The sequence below is a fragment of the Rhea pennata genome, chromosome 11, assembly GCF_028389875.1.
Source record: "Rhea pennata isolate bPtePen1 chromosome 11, bPtePen1.pri, whole genome shotgun sequence".
In the NCBI taxonomy this organism is placed as follows: Eukaryota; Metazoa; Chordata; class Aves; order Rheiformes; family Rheidae; genus Rhea; species Rhea pennata.
The window spans coordinates 5,755,367-5,780,272 of NC_084673.1; the positions used below are offsets into that span (position 1 = coordinate 5,755,367).

The 24,906-nt window shown below is 40.5% G+C and overlaps 1 protein-coding gene, 1 long non-coding RNA gene and 2 other non-coding genes across 4 annotated transcripts; all 4 read right to left on the bottom strand.

Annotated features, from left to right (window-relative positions):
• Positions 1-2,492: 2,492 nt before the first annotated feature.
• Positions 2,493-4,998, bottom strand: LOC134145534 (uncharacterized). The gene is made up of 3 exons (XR_009959624.1): positions 4,860-4,998; positions 4,234-4,370; positions 2,493-2,615 (listed from the first exon to the last, which is right to left on the bottom strand). It is a non-coding gene; the product is annotated as an uncharacterized LOC134145534 (long non-coding RNA).
• A 7,726-nt stretch (positions 4,999-12,724) lies between these two features.
• On the bottom strand, positions 12,725-23,122 carry PABIR2 (PABIR family member 2). Its single transcript, XM_062584630.1, has 10 exons — positions 22,889-23,122; positions 22,522-22,600; positions 21,148-21,204; positions 20,851-20,894; positions 20,714-20,768; positions 20,385-20,486; positions 18,983-19,071; positions 18,366-18,430; positions 15,991-16,087; positions 12,725-14,714 (listed from the first exon to the last, which is right to left on the bottom strand). The coding sequence occupies exons 1-10, from the start codon at positions 23,002-23,004 to the stop codon at positions 14,564-14,566; spliced, it is 855 nt and encodes a 284-aa protein (XP_062440614.1). The 5' UTR covers positions 23,005-23,122; the 3' UTR covers positions 12,725-14,563.
• LOC134145541 (small nucleolar RNA U109) lies at positions 14,800-14,938 on the bottom strand. The gene has a single exon (XR_009959628.1). It is a non-coding gene; the product is annotated as a small nucleolar RNA U109 (small nucleolar RNA).
• Positions 15,042-15,171, bottom strand: LOC134145542 (small nucleolar RNA U109). The gene has a single exon (XR_009959629.1). It is a non-coding gene; the product is annotated as a small nucleolar RNA U109 (small nucleolar RNA).
• Positions 23,123-24,906: the final 1,784 nt, after the last annotated feature.

Genomic DNA, 24,906 nt, shown 5'->3' on the forward strand with positions numbered 1-24,906 from the left:
AAGCATAGCCAATTTTATTATCCCTGCACTTCTGGGGCAGGCAGAGAACACCTTCAACCTCTTTGGACACCTGGAGACAGACCTGGCAGGGCTGTTCCTTCTTGCTGCTGTTGCACATGTAGCTTTTAGTGTTGCACAGAAGGAGATCACAGCAGAGAGAACACAAGATGCAAACTCTCTCTACTTAGCCTCTTGGCTACACCCCAAATACTTTAAAAATTTCTGCTAGGGCTTGATTCCCCAGCGAGTCTCCTAGCTCTCATCTCCAACTGCCACAAACCAAAGACATTTTGTATTAAACCAGTTCATGCCCATAGCGCTTTACACTTCACGGCGTGTGCACATATCGTATAGCTATAAAAATAGGAAAACCATCGGCGCAAGCCCTCTAGCGGTCCCGGCTGGGGAGGTGGGGGCTGCTAACGCACCGGCGTGTGCAGCAAGGAGACCGCTGGGAGGACTGGGGAGAGCTTCCCTGCAGCCGGCACACTGAAGACTTGGAAAGAGTTGAGCTAGCAGAACAGCTGCAAGAAGCAACGTGCACTGTCTATCGCTAAACTCAACGGGCCGCCAGACTTGGGTGATGTGATAGATATGCAAAAGGAGACTGTCTAGCTATAAAGTATACTCAGCACATTTTGTAAATTTGCAGAAGTATCCTCTGGGTACGAGAAGCAGAAGAGCTAAATTTTGTGTTGTGTCCTGTTGCAGTGCAATCTTATTTACAGTGCTATGATTGATTTCTTTATGAGGGAAAGGAAGAAAAAAACAAAAAAAAAAAAAACATGATGCAAGTCATACAAGTGGTTAAATGGAAAGATGTGTTGATCTTGCAAGACAACTGGTAAATAATTTAACAAAGATCTTTAGAAAGAGACTTGTTAAAGGAAAAAAAATAGGTCCACTTCTCCTGCTTTTCCAATTTGGATGTCTAAATCCGTACTGCAGCCCTTTAAAACAGCCAGACTCTGTAGGAATTGCCATAGAGAATCAGGCACAGAGTTATGGCTGCCAAATATACAAGAGAAAAATGTGAGAAACTCCATAACAGGCAAACATAGAGTAACCTCCCTTCCCCCAGAAGAGCTCACCCCAGCCCTGGAGACTGGCTAAAACATTAAAGCAAGAGGTTTTGTCCTATACAATCTAGAGTTCGTAGGAATTCTCCAGCAATGGCTCTTATCCATAGGAAGATTCTGTAAAGCATTTGATAATTTTATAGAAACACCTCATTGCATATTTTAAGTATTCCCTTTACTGTCCTCCTCCCAGAAGCATATTAATGTCTCTAATAAAATGCAATTACAGATATAACATCTTGTGGTCACTGTGGGTACCTGAACATATGGAGAAACCTTCATTAGCATGACTATTTCAAAGCCACCGGAGAGGCTCGTGCGAGGAACATGGATTCCTCCCCAGAAGACACCTGATTCTCAGGGAAGGGAGTGCAGGGCAATTAGTCATTGTAAAACAGTCTAATGTGGCTAAAAAATTAGGAATTGCCTAGGCCCCAATAAAACCCAGTGCTTTATATGATTCAAGATGCAGTTAGAGGAATCTGGCTAATCTTTTGCTCTCCTAGTAAATCATTCATTGAGGCCATCTGTGAAATATGAGAAGAGCAGCTTCGACCCAAGATTCCCACTTAGCAAAGCTCTTGCTAGCTTGGCCGGAAAGAAGCTTTCCTGATAAAGCCGATAGCTAGTCCAAACCCTCATGATTTCCAGCAGCAATAATCCTTCTGGGGAGATTAGAGAAGCAGCCCTTGAAGGTCCTGAAGTATGGGTGTGCATTGCAAAAAAAGGTCGTGAAAAAAAACCCAGCAGCACTTGCCAGGGGAGGGCCTGGCCCAGCAGCGCACCTCTTGCCACTTTCTGATCCAGAGCCTCTGCAGACAGGTCCCACATGCAGTCCACGAACGAGGCTGATCACATCACCCTCGGGCACCGCAGGAGCCCCCACGGGTCTCAGAGAGAGCAGCGAGGGAGGAACCTGGTATCTTGACAGCCTGGATTGCACCTTGATTTTGTTCAAGGAGGAGCATGGACACCCCTCTGGAAACTGCTCTTCAGCTCTCGCAGCTCAATCAGGAACCCAAACTTCCCCATTTCTGGGAAGTTCACACCTGGGTTGAAAGAGTGTAGAGTGGGACTACTCTTTGAGGAGGAATAACTCTTCCAAAACAGCCCCTCTGATTCTCAGCAGCAGGCTGCTGGGTGTGTATCTGCTGCCTCTACCCAGATTTGAGTCTTTTTTTAAGAAGCAATTAGTCTCTCTCCACAGGTGTTACTGCTAACCTGGGACTAGAAGAAAGTCCTTAGGCAAATACTTCATAGGACAAAACAAATAAAATTTTAGCTTACTGGAGAAATGGGCTGACCACTTAATCACAGCATTCAAAAACATGAGTTACAATCTGTCTCCTCTGTGAATTAAGACAATACTATTTTTGACTTTTTTTTTTATTTAAAAAAAATCTTCCAGTTTCCAAACTTTTAGGAGCTGCAATTCTCAGATGGCTGAACAGCTAGAAGGAACAGAGAGTTTCAAAGTGAAGGATGAGATGTCCCAGTTCCTGGAGCCAAATACTTAAAGGGAAGTGAAGTGAAATCCTAAATAGAAAGTAAAATAAGATCATGAATAACAGTCAAAGCCTGCAGTCTTACCTGGTGCTGGGCTCCCAGGGAGGGCATGGCTTGCAACCTCTCCTTATGACTTTATCTTATTCCAATGCACAGAGTGTGAGTGCCAGCCTCCCTGGCTGAAACACAGCCCTCTTCTCTGCTCCTCACTGACAGCCCTGGCTTGGGACAGAGATGCCATCAGCCACTCGCATCTACCTGCCCTGCTGAGGCTCACGACACAGTGCCCTGTGGTCCCTGTAGCACTGATACATGGCACAGAGAAGGTTGGGAGGTCCTACCTTTGAAGACCATCAGGCCTTATGCATGGTGCAAAACCCTAGGTATTTACACTGTGGTTAAGCACCTTGCAGACAAACAGACCAAGAAGCGCAAATACACCCTCTCCTTCCCTGATACATATGCTTAAGCTAGGGCATAACTTTCTTGATTTAGCATTGAAGGCTTTGGAAAGCCTGAGCCCAAAGGACAGAGCTCCTGATGACTAAGTCAACTTTGGGAAGTGATTATGTCTTGGACCAGCACATGCCAGACAAACAGTAGGAGTGTAAGTTCCTGGGAAGCCAGTGATCCTTTTTGCTATTTGAACTTCAACCAAAGTGTGGTGTGATAATCCCTCCGTGCTGTGGTTTATAAGGTTTAAGTACTCCTACTGTTTTCCTTGGCTATTTGGTGTTTGCTGCACTGGGCCTTGAGGTCAGTAAATGTGTGGAATGCATCAACTGTTCTGCCTTCTCCCTAAAACCTTCTCAGATCTAAGCAAAGCAGCATCCCACAACCATTACACCAACCAGGTTATTAATGGTGCATTTTTTGTCGTGGAGAGAAATAAGGCTAGCAAAATTGGGAATTGCTCTATTTTGTTTTTAAAAGCCCAGAGTTCTTCCTCCCACCTTACTAAGGATATAACTGTTGAAGAAGACATTTTTTCCCCTGTGTTTTGGCTGAGGATGTTATGGAAATGATTCTTCCATTTCCAATCATCTGCAAAATATACTATAAAGGAGAAATGATAGGGAGATGAGCCAGCATCCTGTGTCGGAAGCAAAGGGGAGGGGAAAGGAGATGATATCCAGAAGGTAAGGGAGAGGTGCTCAGCTTCAGCCAGTCCATGGCAGGACCGGGGATGCAGTACTGATGGCTGCCCTGAGCAGAGCTGCAGTGAAGATATGCACAGGATCCACCCCAGCATGGCGGAGGTGACACAAGAATCCCCTCTCATGTTTATGGGTTTTCTGGGCTCAGGGGCAGAGGGATTTTCCATTAGCCAGGCAGGACTCGTGTTGTTCAGCAGAAAACTACTCTGACCTCCCTAGCACGGTAGACTCGTTGCATCCTCCACCCTCCAGATCACACCCAGTGAAGACTGCAGCATCTGTTACAAAACCTCCTCCCTGCACAACAGCAGGAAGCACAACTTTCCTAAGACTATCTTAAACACAGAAAATCATCTAAAACCTTCCCTTTGCAAGCAGGGCATCCCTCCTGGAGCCCTTTGTGATCTAAGTTGCTTAGGAAATAAATGAAACTGAGTAAGCCAGAGAGACATTAGTGGCTATTTCTCCAAGAAAGCAGAGCTTAATTTTACCAGGGGGATCTTGCGTCTGCCACGACCCCTCCAATGGCGCACAGGAACCCAGGAAGAATTAACCAGCAGTAAAGACTGGTTCATTCTTGCAGATCTGTGGAGTTTTTGTCTTTGTTCTTAAAAAATTATCTCCCTTCCTGGAAAAAAAAACAAAAAACAAAAAAACAAAACAAACAAACAAAAAAAACCCCAATATCTTCAGGAACTAACATGCAGCTTCTCTGTAGCCTGTAGCACTTTTCTGTTTCTCTCTAAGCAGACTAGACCTTGAGCTTGTAAACTCTTTGGAGACCTTCTCAGGCTGCAGGTAAGACGGTCAGTATGTTAAAAGTAGGCAATGTTTTGTGAGCGGTGACCTGTGAAGAGCAGGCTCCAGAAAAGGAGAGTGGAAGGGGTGACTGGGAGGAGGACTGCTGAGCTCACAACCGCCTTTTTTTTTTCCTCACGGTTAATATCTGTTTAGCTAACTGGCAATCGAGATCAACAGCTAGTATTTTTCCATCCAATCTAAGTGAGCTAGCAGTTGGGTTTCATTCAAGTAATTGTTCTAATGGATAATAATGTGTTATTATGACTAGAGGGCTTATTACTAGAATATTGTACTAAATTGAATAACCCGAACTCACCATATATTGTCCCTCTTGTGGGAGGTTCAGTTGTCTGAGAAGGAGCCTCAGAGAGTTGCGTGATCATCTCTAAAACCTTCTCCCCTAAGTTCCAACTCTGGAGAACAAGTTGTTCATCATATACTGAATTCAGCCTTGGAGTACCTCCAGTGAAAACAAAAGGAGTAACAACAGGAATGGATTAGGCCCAATTGCTTTCACATTTCTCCAACTTTAATTTCCAATTCCAATACTAAAGGAGGAATAAAAGAAAACGTATGGCACAATGACAATATACACACTCCAAAACGTAGGCCTGCCTATGCTGTGAGTTCATGCCTTTGGAAAGAACACCAAGGTGAGCTTCCATAGGCTTATCCATAAACAAAATCCTGCTGTCATCTAGCAAAAATAATGCATATTCCCTCTTCTGCCACTGTATTGTAATGATTTTTGAACAAAACAGTCAAATTCATTCCACAGTTCTAGGCTGCTACGCTTGAGACTTACACGACTGAAGAAAACTAGCATCTGCCAAGCTGAGGTATAAAATCACAAGGATTTCATTTAACAAAAACATACTGAGCAAAAGCAAAGAGTATGTGTTCTATACGAATGCCATTTTCTAGGGAGACTTATGCACAGATCAGGAGAGGGCATAATCTCACCCACAAATCCTTGATAGATCATTTCCTTGGCATCTGCAGCAAAATAGGTATGAACCAACAGAAAGCAAGCGGAAAGGACTGAGATCCCCAAAAAACACTCTCCTTTGTTGACTATCAAGCCATCTTTCTCTCGAGGTGTGCTGCACCACTCACTTCCTAGCTTTTAAGCAAGTTACTTCTGGCTTTGACCTACTCCTTCCTGCCTGGGCTGACGAGCCACAAGTGTGGAGTAGCTTCCTTTGGGCCAGGTCTTCAGTGTGCTCTTTCAAGGGCTGCCACATGAAGTTAACTTGAGAAAAAGTGTTGCTCTTTTGTTTTTGCTGGAGTTATTCCAGGGCTGGATTCAGTGTTTTACAAAGGGTGTAACAGTTATCCAGTGATCACAGAACCAAACTGCAAGTCAGAAATCCTGGGTTCAATCCCCAGCTCTTATTAAGTCAACACTGACCATTTACTCTCTCTGTGCTCTCGCATACGCGTTCAAGAGTTTTAATAATAACAATATTCATTTTAAATTATTCCCCAACAAATAAGAAATATAAGAAATATCATAGAAGCAAAAGGATTACATCTAAGACCAGGTTCAACCCAGGAGCTTTGCAGAGTAAACGCACAGCTCTGTTCAGCTGACATGCTGGAAATGGAGGCGTTCAGCTCGGTTGCTATCTAGTTCAGAAATCACTGCACATTGTTTGCAAACTTATCAGGAGTGACTTGAATTGTGAATTAGCTTCAGCGAGGCAGCTGGCAGGCTGCTGAAGCACACAATGCCTGCTGAATCTGCACTTCCTGCTGGAGACGTGCGAAGGAGAAGGCAAACTATGAAAGAGCAGAGAAGCCGCTCCCAACTCGAGTCAAAACTACGTGCAGCGCAGTCACAACCGGGCCCGTCGCTGATCCGGGCTCCAAACCAGAACTCCAAACAGCAGCAGCACTGATAATGCTCAACCCACCTACAGCACTTGCCACGGAGAGATCTCAAAGCACTTTATGAGGATCAGGCTCATCTACCTTCCCCCACCTCCGTGCTGGCTGGCTGGGACCACAGGACAAAAAGCAGCAGCAGACCCCAAGACACGTGCTAGGCAGCCTCACCCAAGCACTCATGTGGACGTGGCGTCAGATTATGGCTACGGGGTCGGACACTGGCTCTGCACGGGCTGACGTTCCCCTGGTGCTGGGGAGTACAAAGCTGAGTCTGCTCTAAGTTCTCCAAGATCGAGGTCTGCGTGCGCCCCTGCAGAGAAAGAGCAGGAAGACAATCTTCCTGCCTGTGGTTTGATGGGAACACTGCAGCCTCAGCTGTTCAGGAAAAGACTAAAACTAACTTAAATATGCCACAGCGTGCTTCTAAAAGACTTCATGGGCTTGAGAAAACAACCAATATGCACTATGATCTTTCAAAAGCTCTCCTTCTGTGACTAGGGCCTTGCATTCATTTCAGGATGTCAGTGGATTTGATCAAAGTCTCCCTAGCACAGGATTGTATCATTCTTGTGTTCAAATAGCTTCCACCTGTTTTGTTTTGATCAGTTTTAGCATTATCAGTATAATGAAGTCCAAGCCTGATTCTGTAAAGTCATCATTGACTCTGGGAGGAGGAGCGAAAAGAAAGAAAACATTAGAAATTTTTAGCAATAGAAGTTGTAGGATGGTCACAATTTAGATGAACTTCAGCTGATATTACTACTGCTCATTAAATACCGTTCTGTGCTTTGCAAGCCACAATACGCCATCCTGTGGTCATACAGACAACCATTAACTTCTAATTTCTTTTGCTCCAAGGCACTGAACACAGACTGATTATATGCAGTGTGTGCTGACGCTTCTGCGGTAAATGCTATATGCAGCAAACTCCTTGAAACTAATATGAACAAAGGCTAGAAAATGTAGATATTCTGAAAAACACCTGATAAACCCTGATAAGCCCTAGTTGTATGATGTGGCTGTTGCATGGCTGGTTCGCTGTCTGCAGAACCATATTGCAACTCCTCCTCCTCAGCATCCCCCCCGGCAACAAGCTAACCGTGATATTTAACAGGAAAATCATCATTTCCTCCACACCAAGCAGCATCCCAGCCTCCCACCCGACTGTGCCATCTCCATCTACTTCCCCTTTCTACTCCAGCATAGTAATCTCTGCACAGTCCCTCGTCCCACCCAGCAGGTCCGTTGCTCACCCACCATGGCATGGTCTTTGGACATCTGTCTCACTCCCACATCCTCGACATGCTCGGTTCCTCTCTCATCAGCCCTCTCCCCCATGAAAAGCTTTGTCCACCAGTGCCTAGGGCACGCGTTGACATTTGAAGGAAGCTGGCAATCATGCTCCTGGAGACAGCAAGTTGAGCATCCAGCCTTGCTTTAGCTGGCCAACAAACATGACTTTCCTCTTCAAGGCAGATGCAATCCCAGCCTGAGGGCGAAGGGGGCTGTGCAAGCAGACACACAAATACAGCTAGCCCTCCATACGCCTCCGTGTCCCCCATCTCTCTTTAAAACAGGCATTTGATCCTGCTTCAAGAGCTGTAACCTGGCCTACCCCACCCATGCTGCTGGGTTTTAACACAAGAGGGGGAAAAAGAAAAAAAGTGACCAGCAGCAATAACAGTCCTCAAAAGGCAAATGTTTCCTATTACAGTACTAGCTCTTTGATGTTGCTTCTCCCGCACAAACAAAGCCATTTCTTTCACAGCCTGTTCTTGCACACGAACACGATGTTACACGTACTGTACGTAGCACATCCTCAACCCTTATTTAAAGCACATTTGTCCCAACTCACTATACTTTGTTCTTTGTGTCATTTTTCAAACCACTACTCATACATCACAGGCACAGAGACATTTTTATTCTGGTTTTCCCTTTAACATTTATTTTTCTTCCAAATTCTTAATGGTTCTGACCTTAAGCAGAAGCATCAATGCTGAATAAGAGTTGAGATTAAGCTGTGGAGCTCACGGCTGTAGCTGAATTTTTCCCAAATGTTAGGAGCTCGTAGAGCAAAGGGTTTGATGGGCCAGAGGTCAGATACAAAATTTAGATTTGGATTCCAGACTAGTTGATTTTGGTTACATTCTCGGTTCTACTTTGGCCCCCACTTTGTGATACCACTCCTTCCTTCCTGTGTATTTGTGCTTAACTTTAATGTTAACCTCCCAAAGCACTGATAAACCATTATAGTCCTTGTGACAAATTTAAATTGCAAATTATTTAGGGCATGGAAAATCTTTTAGTTCTAGCACAAGAGGGTTTTCGTGATCTCAGCTGTAAACTACCCCAATATAAATAATAGCTTGACACTTCTGTCAACTCATTTAACTTTGGGGAAAGTTAACAAGTGATGCAGGCTGTGGCTGACTGCAGTGCATTTGCTCAGGCAACGCAAGAGTTAACGCAGGCAGCTGCTGAAAAAACGAGCACATGTCAATGTCTCCAAGATACATTTGATTCCTGTTGTTAAATATGAGTTACTTTCATAGAGTTATGTATAAACTATATCCAAATGCCTTGCAGAATTAAAACACAGTGGATAATTCTTCCAGAAGAATGACATGGTATTATCTAAAAAATAATCAAAAGCTCCAAACTCTGTTATACCTCAAAATAAGAGGTATGTGGTAGAACTCCTGTTGGACTCTTACACTTCTTACTTAGACAGTCAACTTACAGTTATTACCATCAAGTAATTATTTCCATTTCTATAAAGATGAAATCTCATGCCCCTCAGAAATAACCTAAGGGAGAATAAAGGTGTTGTTATAGTCTAAAATGATGCTTTTTGGATAGAAAGGAACTGCCAGGCAGCTTGTGTCATTAATGGTTGAACCATGGGGGTTGTTACTGCAAACAGTTATTCAGAGACCTAAACCAGGTCATGCCCTCTATGTTAGAAATGAGCAAAACTTGTGGTGATTCTGTAATAAACTCTTATTTTACAGTAAAGAAAAGGGTGTGTGGGGGGAGAAGGGAAAGTATTAGGTTTTATTGCTATGTTACTAAGGATATAGTCAAAAGACTATTTCCTACATTAAAAAAAGTCTATGAAATCAGCTAAATCAGTAGGCTAAAAATAGGTGTTTGCTTTTTTCAGCATCTTTTTAAACTTCACAGTCTTTAAATATCACTAGAACTAGCACGTATTCTTTGCTGAATACAAGAACATACCTACTTTGCACTTCCAAACTTCTAGAATTTAAGAGCAAAACAAGTTGTTCCAGGTTTAAAAAGAGAATATTGGTCCAGGCATGCTGATCAGAGTCAAGACTCAAAACTAAGGCCCAATAGGCACCATATCAAAAGGCTTCAAGATCTAAAAGCAAGTAATAAAAAGCAGCTTTAATGTGAAATGGTTTGGATTGAAACAAGAGACTTCCGTTAAGTGCCCAGTGCACTAATAAAAGGATAGCCTTGAGGTATATGTACGAGTTAAAAGTGGAAGTTGTGTGCAGTTGCATTTATGGGAATGGTAGTGACAAGCCAGCAGCCCCTGTCATTATAACCAATTTACACGAAGACTCTTCACTTGTAGCAGGAAGTAAATCCAGGCTGTTATGCTTAAACCAGCACTGCAGCCAATTCACTCCTTAAGGAAACAGACCTGTCCTAAAACAACATCCACTTTTGACTTTAGCCTGAAGACAAAAGGTCCTTGCAGGGAATTAGGCAACTGGAATCCTTCAGGAAATCCAGCCACCAACTCCTTGCCCTCTCAAGACAGCTATGAAACTTGGGCAACTGTGACTCCAATTTCCAATTGGCAAACATGGCTTTTTCTTTTGAGGATGGATTGCACAAGCAGCCCTAGACTTGCCAACAAGTTTTTTCCTGCACATCTGAATAGGCCATACCCTCCTGAGGATCCCTCAGCTGACGAAAATGCATTTCTGAGTTGAAAGTTAGTTGGAAAAGTGAAGTCTACATTCAAGGTTTAAATTCCAACTTGTATTCAAAGGAGGTAGTTACTGTCTTTCAGCTGCTCAGTCATGAGGTACCTTCAATGAGGCACCTTATATCAATCGCCAAATTTACTAAGGATTATTTAAGTAATTTGGAGACAGACTAAAACATTGAATGGTAGTCAAGTCTCTCTGTACTTACTATGGACTGTTGCCATTTATATAACAGTCTTGGAATACAAGAGGCAGTTTGTATAGCTGCAGAAATATTTCTTGGCCTTTACTCCAAAAAAGCAAATGAAACAGTCCTATGACTTCATGAAATATTTGAAACAATATTAATGCAAAGCTTTTTTATTATGAAGTTACCAAGAAGATTATATGTGGATGAAATTGCTCCAGGAAAAACAAATTCACATCTTTGTCGTCACACAATGTATTAGTAGGGTCTACAGATAAGAATGTGGGCAATTAGGAAAAAAGTTCAAGACTAGTCAATTCTGGCACACAAACACAGCAAGAGTCCCAAATCCACCTAAGTTCAAATTAATTTCTGCATACAGCCTGCAACATAGTTCTGTCCAGATAAATCTGCCAGATTGAAGCCTTACATTTAAAATTCTAGCATTTAAAAATGCTGAGTGCTTTTATCATGACTTCAAAAAATTCCACTTTATTGTTTCTATACACATTATATTTTTCCTTGTGCATTTCAAGACAGAGCTTCCCAATAAAATCTGCAGGACTCAGATTTACCTCCTTATCCTCTGACAGTTTAATTACTTTCTTTGTAGGAGAACATATTTAATCACATACAGTCAGAAAAACAGCCTCTTAAATATAGGCTTTTGGGCCCACGATCTCCAATTTGAAATTCAATGAATTAGAATGAAACATGCACACCGCGATCCATTTCCTGATTCAGAACACTTGATATTATCAAAACAAAGAATTCCACAGCTGACATGCACTTTTTTTTGGTTTTCTAAACTACTGATAAAATCCTGCCAGCATTTTAAGCTTGCTAAATGAGGATTTGGTATACTTACGGTATGATCAAAAGGCAGTGCTAGTCAATGAGCCAAGCAAAGACTGACGAGATAATACTGTACTAATTAGCATACTAAAAATAGTCTATGTAAAACGCTGCTTGAATTACACTGGTTATTTGCAAGTACTTTTTCTTCTCAATAGTTACGGTACTAAAGGTAAGCCATCTCTAGGGTTTCTCAGCAATTTTCAGCAAAAATGCACTGAATAGCCCCCAACTTCTAAAATAAAAAAAAAAAAAAAAAAAAAAAAAAAAAAAGGAGGAGAGAAATTCTCAGACACCCATCATGGCAATTCAGTACAAATAAGTCTGGTGAAGTTAAAAACAAACAGAAAGCCCCAGAGACTGCATTCAAAGTGTCTGCGGTTATCTATTAAGAGTTGACTAGCAGCACCAGCTGGTGTTCTTACCCAAACTGATAGCTAATTCACTACAGCCAAGACAGTTAATAAATCCAGAAGTTGTAACTGTTAGTCAGTTTTAGTCAGAGTATGCTGTGCTAACCTTTACACTGCAATAAAGATTGATTCTGTAAACAGCAACAACTCACATGCAGTTAAGTGCAAGCACCAGCTGTTAGAATATTAGAAAACTATGTATGTCCAGCTTTAAAATGAACAAGTGGTGTTACAGCTGTGTGAAAGATTTCGGTCTTAAAATGATCTATTACAATTACACAATGACATTCATTCTGAAACAACAGATACAGTATGTGTGTATATAGATATATTTTATAAAAGAGTAATGTCTTCTGAAGTGTGAAGACTAGTCAGAACATTAAAAAAGTGCTGTAACAAGAGTGATAGTTGTGCGTTTGCTTTATGAAGCTTACATTCTAAAGTTTACAAAGGCCAGCACTTATATAAGACTCTCCACCGACAAATAAATCTAGAATTCATCAATTGTACAGATAAGTCAGCCAAAAATAAGCAATAACTATGCTCTTCTCAGTTTTAAGAATGCATGCAACAGGTTTGCCCCTTCTGCCACCCCTGGTTCAGATTTCTAACTCACAGTACCAATAGATGCATGGTATAATAAAACTTGGGCAGAAATAACATGTTGAATTTTATCACAGACTATTTATCAGCACTTTGCAAATGTAAAAGTAGCTTTCTTTCAGCATCAAGGCGGCAGAGAAAATACAAGCATGAATAAAAAAATTAAGCTATTTAAGACATCAAAAATTCAAGAAATAGCACTGTGCATATACAAATAAAATTAACATTCAATACTGTAGAGCTCATTTAAAAATGGCACCAATGGACAATATTTTTACAATATGCACATTTATTTGAGGTGGGGAACTAATGCTCCACAGAAGAAAATGATAATACAAATGAAAGTGCCATTGTTGGCCCATTATGGTACTACTTACAATGTAATGGAAACACTTTAAAAAATAATATGGTATGTACATGTCTTCTGGAAACTAAACAGCTTTTTCAGAACAGAAAAACAAACTATGGTTCACTCCCTCCCCTTTTTAGCCAGACAGTATTGCCAGAGACTGTGCTCACTTTTAAAGCACATAATCTTACTTTAAATTCAGTGCTATTTTCTTTCAAAAAAGATCAGAAGTTGTACTTTTAGATAACAAAAGCATTTATGTTACTTACAAACATTCAAGAATGGAAGCTTATGATTCTGGCAGACAACGCTGCGTATTAAATACAAACCAGCCAGCAATTACTGAACATAAAAAACTTATTCAATCATAAAAAAATACTATAATTCATCACCACAGACTTTTTACATAGTTATAAATAATAAATAGCATAACACAGTAGATTACAAATGGATTTATTTTGCCCCGTTAAGTCTTTTTAAAAAGTAAAATATCTATTGTCTTACCTTAGATTGACCAAGGTACTGTATCAAGACTACCCATAGTTTGAATGTAACTCCTTACCCAGACAATTTGCAGAGCTAGTATGCAATCCAAACTTCCAAGTCTTTCCTTAGAAATCAAATGTTCATTTAGTTGCTTGCCCTGCTCATGACAAAGGCATAAACGCTGTACACAGCAGCTTCAAAAGGTATTACATAGGCTGCCACCTCACAGCATGGTTGGGACTGCCACAGCACCTTGCAACGGAGCATATGTGTTGGAGAGAAACACTAAGGAAAGTAGCACTGATGACAGATTCTGGTAAGCTCTCTATAAACAAGCTGTACACAAAGGATTTTTCCCACCCACCCCTCAGGTTTACATTCCATAATTTTTGTAACAATGTCCCCTAAGGCACAAGAATACCTGTGACCTCAATGCCACAGGAGACATTGATGGTGCCATACACGTTCTCCTACACAGTAGTTTCAATAACTTAGTTATTTGCACTGCATGTCTTAGATCGAGGCATGGATTAATTTTTCTTGGCCAAATGCTTCTGAAAATTGACCATATTCCATATAATCTGTAGGATGAAGGGTCTGGAGAGAAAACTATGCAGCTTTTTAATCATTTTCATAGAGTATTGTTAATTCTTCAACTAATGGCAGAAGTACCAGTCACTTTTTTTTTCCTTTTTTTAAATGCAGTAGAGTGAGATTTCCAGACCAATAGTGGTCTTCTCTATTAAAAGAAATGACTGGTGCAATAGGGATAATAATAATAATAATTTCCCCCCCACTTCTGCAAGAGAATCTGAGGCTAGTTTTTGGAGAAAAAAAATAAAAAAGGTATTTTTACTTAATAGAAGTGCCAGAGAATAAGTTAATATTTTCAAATCCTTCTGAACCACATTATTTCCCTAGACATAGTGACCACAATAGTGATAGAAGTTTTTTTCTAAAAATTGCAACACTAATAGGTAGACACCTATCTTGGAATCAAAAGTGTATGCAAGTTCTCGAAAGCAAAAAAGTTAGTATAATCTGAGCAGACACCTTGCTTATAAAATAAATTCTCAAAAAATCAGACATTAATATGGTCTAACATGTCCATTAAATGGATAAATCAAAATCACTGGAAAGTTGCCAAGGATTACAATAATTTTTCCATTTAATATTAATCCTCGTGTTAATGGTTCAAGGATCAGAGTTCGTTTCTCTGTACGAGTGTACAGTAAGGAAACAGCACAGCCAAACACTGACTCAGAACTGATTAAGTCACTTAGGTGAGAGATCATCCATCAAGATGAATGAAGAGCATGAGTTTGAGCATGTTACTGGAGACTCTGTGGTTATGCTGCCTTTAGTCAGTGAATCAGAGGAAGAGCCAACACTGCTGCTACTCCCATCAAGAATATCTGAAGACAGGCTGGGGAAGAAGAAAAATGGTTATTAAATAACTTGGGCACTATGACTTTGTATACCAAATTAATGAAGTTTCTCCATTGTAAAAGAGATGTAGGAGACATATACTACCACTCAGTCTTTACTGCAAGACTGGCAGCCCTGAAGACTCCTTGTTTTCTGTAGCATGTTATATATATATTCATGCTCCTTAAGGGAATGAGGAGCAGAATGACTTTTAACATGCAGACTAAATTAAGACTCTGACTTCAATCAGTTATAGAAAAGAGGTGATAACTAAAGAGAACAAACTTTTGTATACAAAGTTAATGAAATTTGTCCACTGTAGAAGAGATGTAGGAGACATATACTACCACTCAGTCTTTACTGCAAGACTGGCAGCCCTGAAGACTCCTTGTTTTCTGTACCATGTTATATATATATGTACATATATATATATGTATGTATATATGTATATGTATTCACACTCCTTAATGGAATGAGGAGCAGAATGATCTTTTTTAAAACATGCAGAATGAACTAAGACTAACTTTAATCAGTTATAGAAAAGAGGTAATAACGAACGAGAGCAGAACTGTAAAAGATTATAGGAAAGAAACAACAAGTCTATTCAGCAACGCAGCAGAGATGTCATTAATTAGCAGGCTTGTTCTTTAATATTACACTATTCAGAGTAAAATACTGAAATGTGTTTTTCCTTTGTATACAAAGAATTAATCTGTTTGCATTCTGAAGTCTTGATATATATAATTCCAGAGGACATGTAAATTGATACTTCAAAATTTAGCCAGAAGCAACATGGAAAAAACACTTCTAGGAGGTGTGTAGGTTAGCTGAAATTACGGTATACAATGTTGGTATTTTAGAATACTTTCACTTCTTTTAACACAAAGAAGTAGTCAGCTTATGATTACAAAAAGGAGACTGCGTAACACTAAACATCTTAAATGTATCAAGAACTATGCAACTGAGTCAAGAGATACTATATGACCACTGCCTACACCACACTGAACTGATGAGGCATCTTTTATGCAAAGTAACTTTGCTTATGAACCAATTATTCATTATATAAGTTCTGAAACAAAATCTAGGCTCAATCTGCTCAGGAGGAATTGATTGAACAAGCAGGAATATTGTTACACTACATTATCAAAAACAGTAGTTCCTAGTAAAATGTACACGCAAGCTATACACAAAAAAATATTTCTGGAAAAACAAGAAAGCTTGTGACAGATCTATATTCTCTGTTTTGGCATTTCAGGGCATATAAAATATTTTACCATGAACTGAGATCTGTCAGATGTGTAACATCTGGAGAAAGCATGTTGGTTGTTCCTTGAAAAAGTCTCTTTGGCTGACTTTCAGTTTCCATTTCACCTAAGGAAAATAGCGCAAATAGACAAATATCAAATGGATGTTCTAGAGACCCAAGTGAATTTGACTATTTTGAGATGTTTGTCCATAATAGAGCAAGGCTGCATTTATAACATAAGGTCTCTAGTTCAGCCAACTGAGCACTTGGGTGAGGCATGTTAACTCGATGCTAGCCATTGTTTCATCATCCAGTCCATCCTTAACTTAACTATTGCTTCAGCAGTATCTGAAGGACTAAAATAGTCAAAGAAAACAGGCACTTGCTACTTAGAGTACAATCAGATAATATGAACTAAAGCCAGTTAACTACTGTGACTTAAGCTCAGGCAGCAGCTAAGACAAATGACATAAGACAAAACATGGAATTTAAAATTTAGTGATAATTACAAAAATAGAAACATCAGCTTTGTATATGATTTTACCCTCCTGAACACAGCAAACACTCATGTGCATGTACAAGTTTGCATAAAAGCTGAATGTAAAAATTTAGCCTGTGTATGCATTTTTACCTATTCATCATGATTACAGGTATAAAGTCTGATCCATTTACTGACATTAAAAGATTCAAACATGAGTGGGAGAATTCATCTAATCTGTTTTGTATAACCTGCCCTGAGAATGCTAGCTAGCTTCTTATTAGCTTCTGTACAATACATCATGAACTTGTCAAGAATAAGATTAAAAGAAAATCCTCTCAGCTACAATATATTTTATGTTTTTGTTGTCAGACTAAAAATTAATCAAATAATTTTCCTGGCTTTTTACCCACACTTCGCAGCAGTTGTCGTCAGTTAAAAACTGATGAAGGCTAAGTATTACAGTAAAACAGGATATCTGAACATTTAATGAAAGAATTGTACTACCACTCATTTTATACAAGACTGATGATCTCCCCAAATTTATTTCCCGTAGCATGCAAGGATACATTCCCTTCTTTGAAGGAAAGGAAGGATGGCTTCCACCAGGCATAATAGGGAGGGAAAATACAAAATCACATATATATATATATGAAGTACTTAGTCTTGCAAAAAAAGAGGCAACTCTTCAATTACTTGAAATTTCCCAAAGACAAAGCTGCACTGCTACAATGGACTGCACATTCTACTAGTATTAATTCTCTATAACAGCGAAATGCTCTTAAATACATTGTTTTTTTCCCTTCACATTGATTATTTCAATTTGTCACCATGTCATATTTGTAGAATATGAACCATGAAGTTGCTGCTAAAATCGAGGAAATGACAGGTTGTGTGTTTAGAAAATGAAATTAGGTAAATTTAAATGGATCAGATGTTTTAAGGTCAGGTAACTTTTAAAATTGTTTGGTGTATCAAGTAAAAGGCAAACTCATACCACCACTTTGTAAAAGATGTTCCACAAGAGCACAAGCATAAGGGAAGTCTCAGAGTATGAATATCTGTTCTCTATTGATCATTGAGCTGATACACTTGTCCAGTTTCTAATGCCTCTAAAATTCACAGAATAACAACAGCCAAGAGAGAAGTGACATCTCCAAAAAGCCATCTTTCTTCCTATCAATCCATTGTTAAGTAACAGTGTTCAATGCACAAAACAAGCAGTCAGACTTAAGAAAAATACAAAATGCCCAGCAGCTTTTCTCAAAGGCTAAACCATAAACATACATCTCATAAAATAAAAAAACCATGCTTTTGGTCCATTCTAGAATGCTTGAGTCGGGGTAGGTGGGGAGTATCGAGAGAGGCATGTTTTCAGATATTTTACAGTTCTATTATGAAGACTTGTTCTAGGATGTATTTTGAATATTCTTAACACTGAGTACTTCCACGAACTAACATACTTTCCCCCCTCCAAAACAAAACAAAAAATCCACAACACTGATCTATTCCATTTCTCTAATTCTCCCACACTCACCTTCTGAACTTTCAGAATTAAAAACAAACATTTGCTACTAAGTTTAGAAGGTACTGCATGATAAGCAGCATTCCTAGAATGATCTGAAGGGTGTGCACTCTACAGTGGTACTCTTCAGAATGTCACAGCTTACAAATATTCATAAATATTTAGTTTTAAAGGGATTACAGTGTGCCTCTTAAGCAGTAGCTGCCTTAAAAGTTTTTCATTCTTATAATATAAAGCAGCTAATTTAAAATATATCTAGAAGTTAGGATCAGCAAGTTTCAGCTCACAATGCACTCACACATACGATATTTATGAGACAATACAAAAACAAAGAAAGAGAAAACATTTAGCTTCAGAACTACGTCCACGTTAAAAGATCTGATAACATGAATACACATACCTTTTCTTTTAATGGGGCCAAGAACACTGGGCCTGATACAGTTGATCGGACTTTGACTCCTCCTGCTAAAGAGACAGTACTGATAGTAAGGTCTATAAAATTTCCAAATTTGAACATCATACCTGATATCAAATCAACATAACCTATCACAGGAAATGCTCTTTAAAATTATTCCAGTACACCTGGAATGTTTGGATATCTGAATATTCTGATAAACAAGGAAGTGTTGCCTATGAGAGCAAACTGCCTGCTGTACAAATCTGTAGTAGACTTCCCAGAGTTTTCTGCATAGCACATCACATTCTCACTTAAATCCACTTCTAAATTGTGTAATATGTATATAATTTTGATACAAACTTCATGAAATTTGTCAGCCTGCTATCTGAAACACCCAAATATTCCCCAAAGTCTATTTTAAAGTTGACACAGACTATTAAAACACATCCACAGGAAGTTACCATTGGTAAAATTTGAACTTTCAGAGTATTTTCATGGGGCAATATCTCTCTTGATAAAGTGAAATATCTTTTAATGTCTAAATATCAACTCTAACTAATCTTTGTGCTAGCCTTGGAATTCAAGCCAATGAATTCCTGTTACTCTGAGAAGTAACTTACCTGGAGAATCGCCTTGTTGGACTGGGAATAGGACTTGGAGGTAACCCATTACTACTCACAAACATTTGCAGTGATGGTGAAAAACATTGCTGCAGAAAGAATCACATTAAGATGCTTCAGAATTTCCTTTTAAATACTCTAGGGTTCCCTCCCCACCCCTTCAGAACACCCCCAATTAAAGAAAACCTAGTAACAAAATAAGGCAAAGATGATCAAACACTATCTTAGAGGCATTAAAATTGAACTTACAAAAATATATTGGCTAAAGCAATACTGCTCACATTAACCTTAAATTCACAAACCCATGAAAACAGAAGTTGAAATAGATACCGTTTTCTAAATACAACAGCTGTTTCAGTTCTTCCTATTACATTTAGAGAGTAGTGGTACTGTACTCGGGACTTATCTTTTTACAGTACATCTGTTAAAAAAAGTAAAAGTTTACTCAGAATATATCTGATCCGAAAGTTTAACACAATCTACCAGAGTAGAATAGAATATTCCACTCTGTGCTCCTGAAACCAATTTGAGCTTAGTCCATGAATGCTCATAGCTAAGTAGAAAACCTGATACAAACATTTTCGTACTACTGCTTTACAGCTGCAATTCTAGAAGTACAGGGCCAGCTCCCAGCAGTACAGCATAATACTAAGATTGGATTTACACAGCACTAGCACGTGGCTGCTCTATGCATCAACCAAAATACTGGTAGAGCCATGCGATACCGTAGCACTACAAAAGCAAAACTGCAAAAGAGCATGAAATAAGGTCAAGAAGACTGTTCTCAAACACAGTTGTCAGTTTCTCTGTGTTACATTTCAGTTCTTCAGTTGTAACCGAAAAAAAGCAGATCTTTATCTGAAGTCCACCTCTTTCAGTTTTCCAGCTCCACCAATCTTCAGTGCAAATTTACCACGCTCAAATTTGAAGTCTTCTTTTACAACAACTTTATGCCCCTTTTTCATATCCAGTGGACACATTTCCACCATCATCATACAGGTATGCAGCATCTTGTCTTTACCTATTCTCTTCTCTCCACGTTTGGTACATTAAGATCTTGATGCTTCTTCCACAGCACCACCTCAACTTATGCAACTCACATCCTCATCCGAGTACTACAGTGACCTTAGAACCAGAACTCGAACCCTCCAAAATAACGCACAAAATCCAGCAAACCCTGAACATGGCAGAAGAACTAGCACAGTGCTTAAATCTTGCAGGCTCTAAGGCAACAACTAACGTTAAAAGCCAAGAAAATGTGAACTTTAGTTGTTAAGCTTTTTTTTTTTTTTTTTTTTTTAATATAATGTCAAACAATTTGTCAAGTTTCATCTGCCCTCACAGTTTACATTAATCTACAATTCTAAAACATGTTCTCCTTTTGGCATTTCATTTATCCTACCTTTCCTATTCCTCTTGTGGGTGAGGGTGCAGGCGAAACGGGAATGAAGTCTATTCTCTTTGGAGAGGAAGATTTCTCAGACTTGTCCAAGTCATTGTCGCTCTGTAAATACAAAAATTTCAGATTTAACAGTGACACAGGATGTGTCACTTAGAATTCAAGCCACAACTTTATGATGGAAAGTTACTAGGTCAAATGCACAAAAGAGCTAAATCAGATGACCTTAAGACTTTCTTAAACTATTTCCACAGTTACCACCTCTCTTTTCCTTAAATTCATCAGTTGAGGTAGAAGTGGAATTACAAATGAAACATCTATAAGGAGATTACCAGGCTCAAGCTTTCCTCCCATGACTGGCTTATCTGCATTGCTGTTTGCACTTCCCTAGAATAAAAGAAAAATCTCATCAGTAGCCACAAAAAGGGTACCTCTGGCTACTTTATCATCTTGTTTCAATAATACTCACCTTTCATGTGCTGTTTCCCTGTTCATTAAATCCACTCCTTCCTCCTGCAAGATAGAGATGTTTTAAGTTTCTCCAAGACATATGGCCCAGAAGTGCTTAGAATAACACCTCTAGTTCAATAATTTGCCTTTAGAATTTAAATTTGAATAGTAGGAGCACTCCAGAAGGACACTGATACAAGCCCACTCACCATTTCCCTTTAATAAAAATGAATACTTTCACATTACCGAAGCACTTATATAAATATTGAAGCACTTATTGTTGTTACTAAAATATACAGTTAAAAACTATACTTACCCTTCTGATCTGATGAAGTCGGCTACTAGGAATACGAATAGGAGATGATGACAGCAGCTGAAAAAAATGTCAGCTGCCATGTTTAAATCACAAAAAAAATCAATGGCTTGCACACATCCTATTTATTATCAGCCTTAGTTCATCAACTGTACAACTACATGTGGATGACTCAATGTTGCAACAAGAAAACACTGATCTGCACAAGAAAAGACTAGTCCTACTACTTACAAATTCATGCTACCAGTCAGCAAGTGTCACAGATCTCAGACTTTTAAGCAGACACTGCTTAGTTCCTCAAACGCAAGAATACCTATGTATGTTATTATGAAAAGTGAGATACTATGAATGAAACTAAGAACATTATGTAATTTAATCCTCTAATACCAAGAATAAGACAGACTCCAGTATTAGTTTTTTCAAACAGCTAGTTTATAGAAAAGAAGAAAAATCTCAGCGTCTCAGCTTCATCTTGAACATCATTCCCCAGAACTTTATTTTGCAATAGCATAGTATTTTATGCATCTAATCCCTCTAAAACTTTGGCTACTGCCATATATGAATGGGCTAATGCTCCCCACTCAAAATATAATGCGTCCACTGTGACATCTACTGTTTCAAGCTCTAAAATTTCAGGTACAATATTTCTTAAAAAATAAGTTAACAAACACTTGGAGCTAAAATTCCATCCCACTATCTCTGAATAAAACAGAATGCATGTTGCTTCTCTGTCTTCCACAGCTTTATGTTCTACAGGTTTTGAGAAGTAAAGCTTAATCTTCACTACCTTTAGTGGGAAAGAGCAGAGAGGTCCCTGAGTTGACAATAAGTAAAGAAAGAAAAGAAGTGGAACATCTCCAAAAAGTTAATTAACTGCAGTACTCTACCCTGACAGTCTTACAGAATAAGGGCAAGAGTATCACGCAGCATATAAATTACTCTTCTTCATGTGATGCTCGGATGTCTCGCATTCAGCATTTTGCAAAAAGAGAGTGTCTGTCAAAAAAAATCTTCAAAGAAAATTTGTGACTCAATTTTTTACATTTTTGCTAAAGATTAAACCAGCAATTCACAACTTTCAATTGTGTTTTCACTTCCAACCCATGCTCAGATTGCATATTATGTTTAAGACTGCACTTAATACTAGGATTCTAAAGTAGCTTCATTCATATTTTCCTTCTTGGTTGATAATACATTTAATGCGTAAGTTTATTTTATATGCAAAATGTGGTTACAGGTAGAAAAAAATACATGACATTCTGTAGTCTGGAAGCTTGCTAGGATGTTTAGTGCAAATAGAAATCAAGCTTAACTTCGTTTTTCTAAATCAATTACTACTACTTAGGTGTAAACAAAGACATGCTCACGAGTCCTTACCATGCTGTGACGGCTCATAACTGTTGTACTGTTCCGGCGTGTTCGCAACACATAAGGCTGAAAAACCTGTGAGTTGTCACTGGAAAAAAAACCAAAAGTTTTCTCTAAGAGTGTGTGTTTAAGGAGTGCTGTAGTTAAGTATGTACAGCATCGTGCTACACTGCCAATCGCCACGGCTCGGAAGACACCCGTTTTATCGCGGTAAGAAACCGCTTTGGCTGCGGAGCCCCGCAAGCGCCTTCCCGCGCCGCCCCGCTCGGCGGGGGCCGCCGGCTCCCCCCGCGCTCCGAGCGCCGCGTTTCGGCGGCCTGCGCCACGCAGCAGCCCGCGGCCTGCGCCCGGCGGCGGGGCCCGCGGCGGCGCTCACCTGAGCCCGTGGATGAGGGGGGCGCTGTTGGACCGCCGCAGCCCGCCCCCGTCGCTCGGCGCCGCCGCGCTCCCCGGCGGCAGCTCCAGGTCCAGCTCCATTTTCTCCTGAGCCATCGCGGCAGCCCCGGCCCCGGCCCCGGCTCCTCCCGCTCCGCCGCGACGCCCATTCACTGCCCGCGCCCGCAGCGGCTCCTCATGCCGCCGCTTCCCCGGCGCGGCGCGGCGCGGCGCGGCGCGGCCGCCTCTACAGGCCCCGCGGGCGGCGCCGCAGGCAGCGTCCGGGGGCGCGGCGGGCCCGGCGAGGGGGGCGGCCCCAGCAGCGCCCCATGCCGCGGGCGGCCCGCGGGCGGCCCCTTCCCCCAGCCGCTGCCGCCGCCCGCCGAGCTCCCGCGCGCGCCGAGCTCCCGCGCGCCGCCGCCGCCTGAGGGGAGCGACGCCTCGGGCCGGGCACCCACAGCACCCCGCGCGCCCGCCGCCGCCGCCCAGCGCGCACGCGCGGCGAGTAGGGCGGGGGCAAAGCTTGCCGCCTCCCACTGCGCATGCGTTCTGAAACCGCATCCTGCTACTGCGCATGCTCGCGGCAGCCGCATCATGCCCGAACCCCAGCTTCGGCTTCGTAAGGAGTCCCGAGAGCCTCCAGAGGCGGGGGGCGCGCTGATTGGCCGGGGGGGCAGGGCGTGCTTTTGAAACGGGACAATGAGCGGTGAGGCGCGGGGCGTGGCCTGCGCGGGGCCGCGGGTTCGAGTCCAGAGGCAGCAGCGTCGCGCCCGCGGGCCCGCTGGCGGCCAAAGGCTTTGCAACCCAAGTGGGGTTTAGAGGCTGTCTTCAAACTCGAATTGTACAGTCCGCTCTAGTGTTTTTCCCAGTCTGTCCCAAATTTCGTTTTGCTGCTAAAGCATGTACCATGTTTTTAATGAGTTATCATAATACAGGGCTCTGCACTGTTAATAGAAATCTGGCATAAAGTTTATTGAGACGTGTGATTCTAGCTCTCAGTTGTGTTTTTGGACTGACTTTTAGAATTCTATTTCATTTCATTTGATCAAAGTATGTAAGTTTGTGCTTACTGATTTTTAACAGTTCAGTGCTTTTCTGCAATAACAGTTACAATATACACATTGGTCTTTTTCATCCAGGGGTCTTTGGGATCTTTACCAGTGTCAAATTTCCAAAGTTTTATATTTTCTTCTAGGAAAAAGCAAAAGATGTCCCAGAGTGCTAGCTACAGAAACAGGATGGAAAAGTTAACGTTTTCACCATTTCAGTGTAAGAACGTTGCTGAACAAACTATTCTCTTGCTTTAAAATGATCAGATACAAATGACAGCTGAACAAATTGCTGCCTATATAACTTTGCTGTTTATTATGGCACATTTGCACTGTTTTTGTTAATCAAAGCTAACGTGAGTGTATTCCTTTGTTTCCACATTCACATTTTTCCACTTTTTCCATGTTCCATTTTCTACATTTCTCATCATCTGTTTTTGTTTATGCTTACATTTCTGGTACTATACTGGACAGTACTAGTGAGGAACTTGTGCTTATTATGTTTCTGAGACCACTTAACAGGTCTGCAGAGATTAAATTTTTAAAATTTTCAGACTTCTTCTCAGAATAAATTTTGCATTCATATCAAAAACCTAGAGACAAAATGCAGTTTTGTATTGTTGCAGAAAGAAAACCTTTTATAGTCCTGTTTCATTGTTTACACAATCATCTATTGTAGCCAGTAATGACATATTCCTGTGGAATGATACAGAATTCCCATCCTCTTCAAAGACAAATAAGGTAAATAATATAAAACTTGGTATTCAGTAATTATGATAAGCTTGATTTGTGGGAAAAATTAGGATCGGGTACTGCAAGAGGAAAAATCTGTTAAATCACCTTTTACTATGCACTAAAAATCCATGCTCTAAAAGCAGCAGCATACTTGCAGTCTGAGTTTTATTATAGAACGTGCACCATTCTCTTTGTTAAGTATTTCAGCACAAGCATTTCATATGGCAGCTGGACA

What these genes read in the sequence shown, in the direction of transcription:
- PABIR2 (XM_062584630.1), bottom strand. Translation starts at nt 23,004, where the DNA reads ATGGCTCAGGAGAAAATGGAGCTGGACCTGGAGCTGCCGCCGGGGAGC. An exon ending in CCCCTCATCCACGGGCTCAG is followed by an intron (nt 22,601 to 22,888) that starts GTGAGCGCCGCC and finishes TTTTTTTTCCAG; the next exon opens with TGACAACTCACAGGTTTTTC. An exon ending in CTGACAGATCTCAGTTCATG is followed by an intron (nt 14,715 to 15,990) that starts GTAAAATATTTT and finishes CTTCTTCCCCAG; the next exon opens with CCTGTCTTCAGATATTCTTG.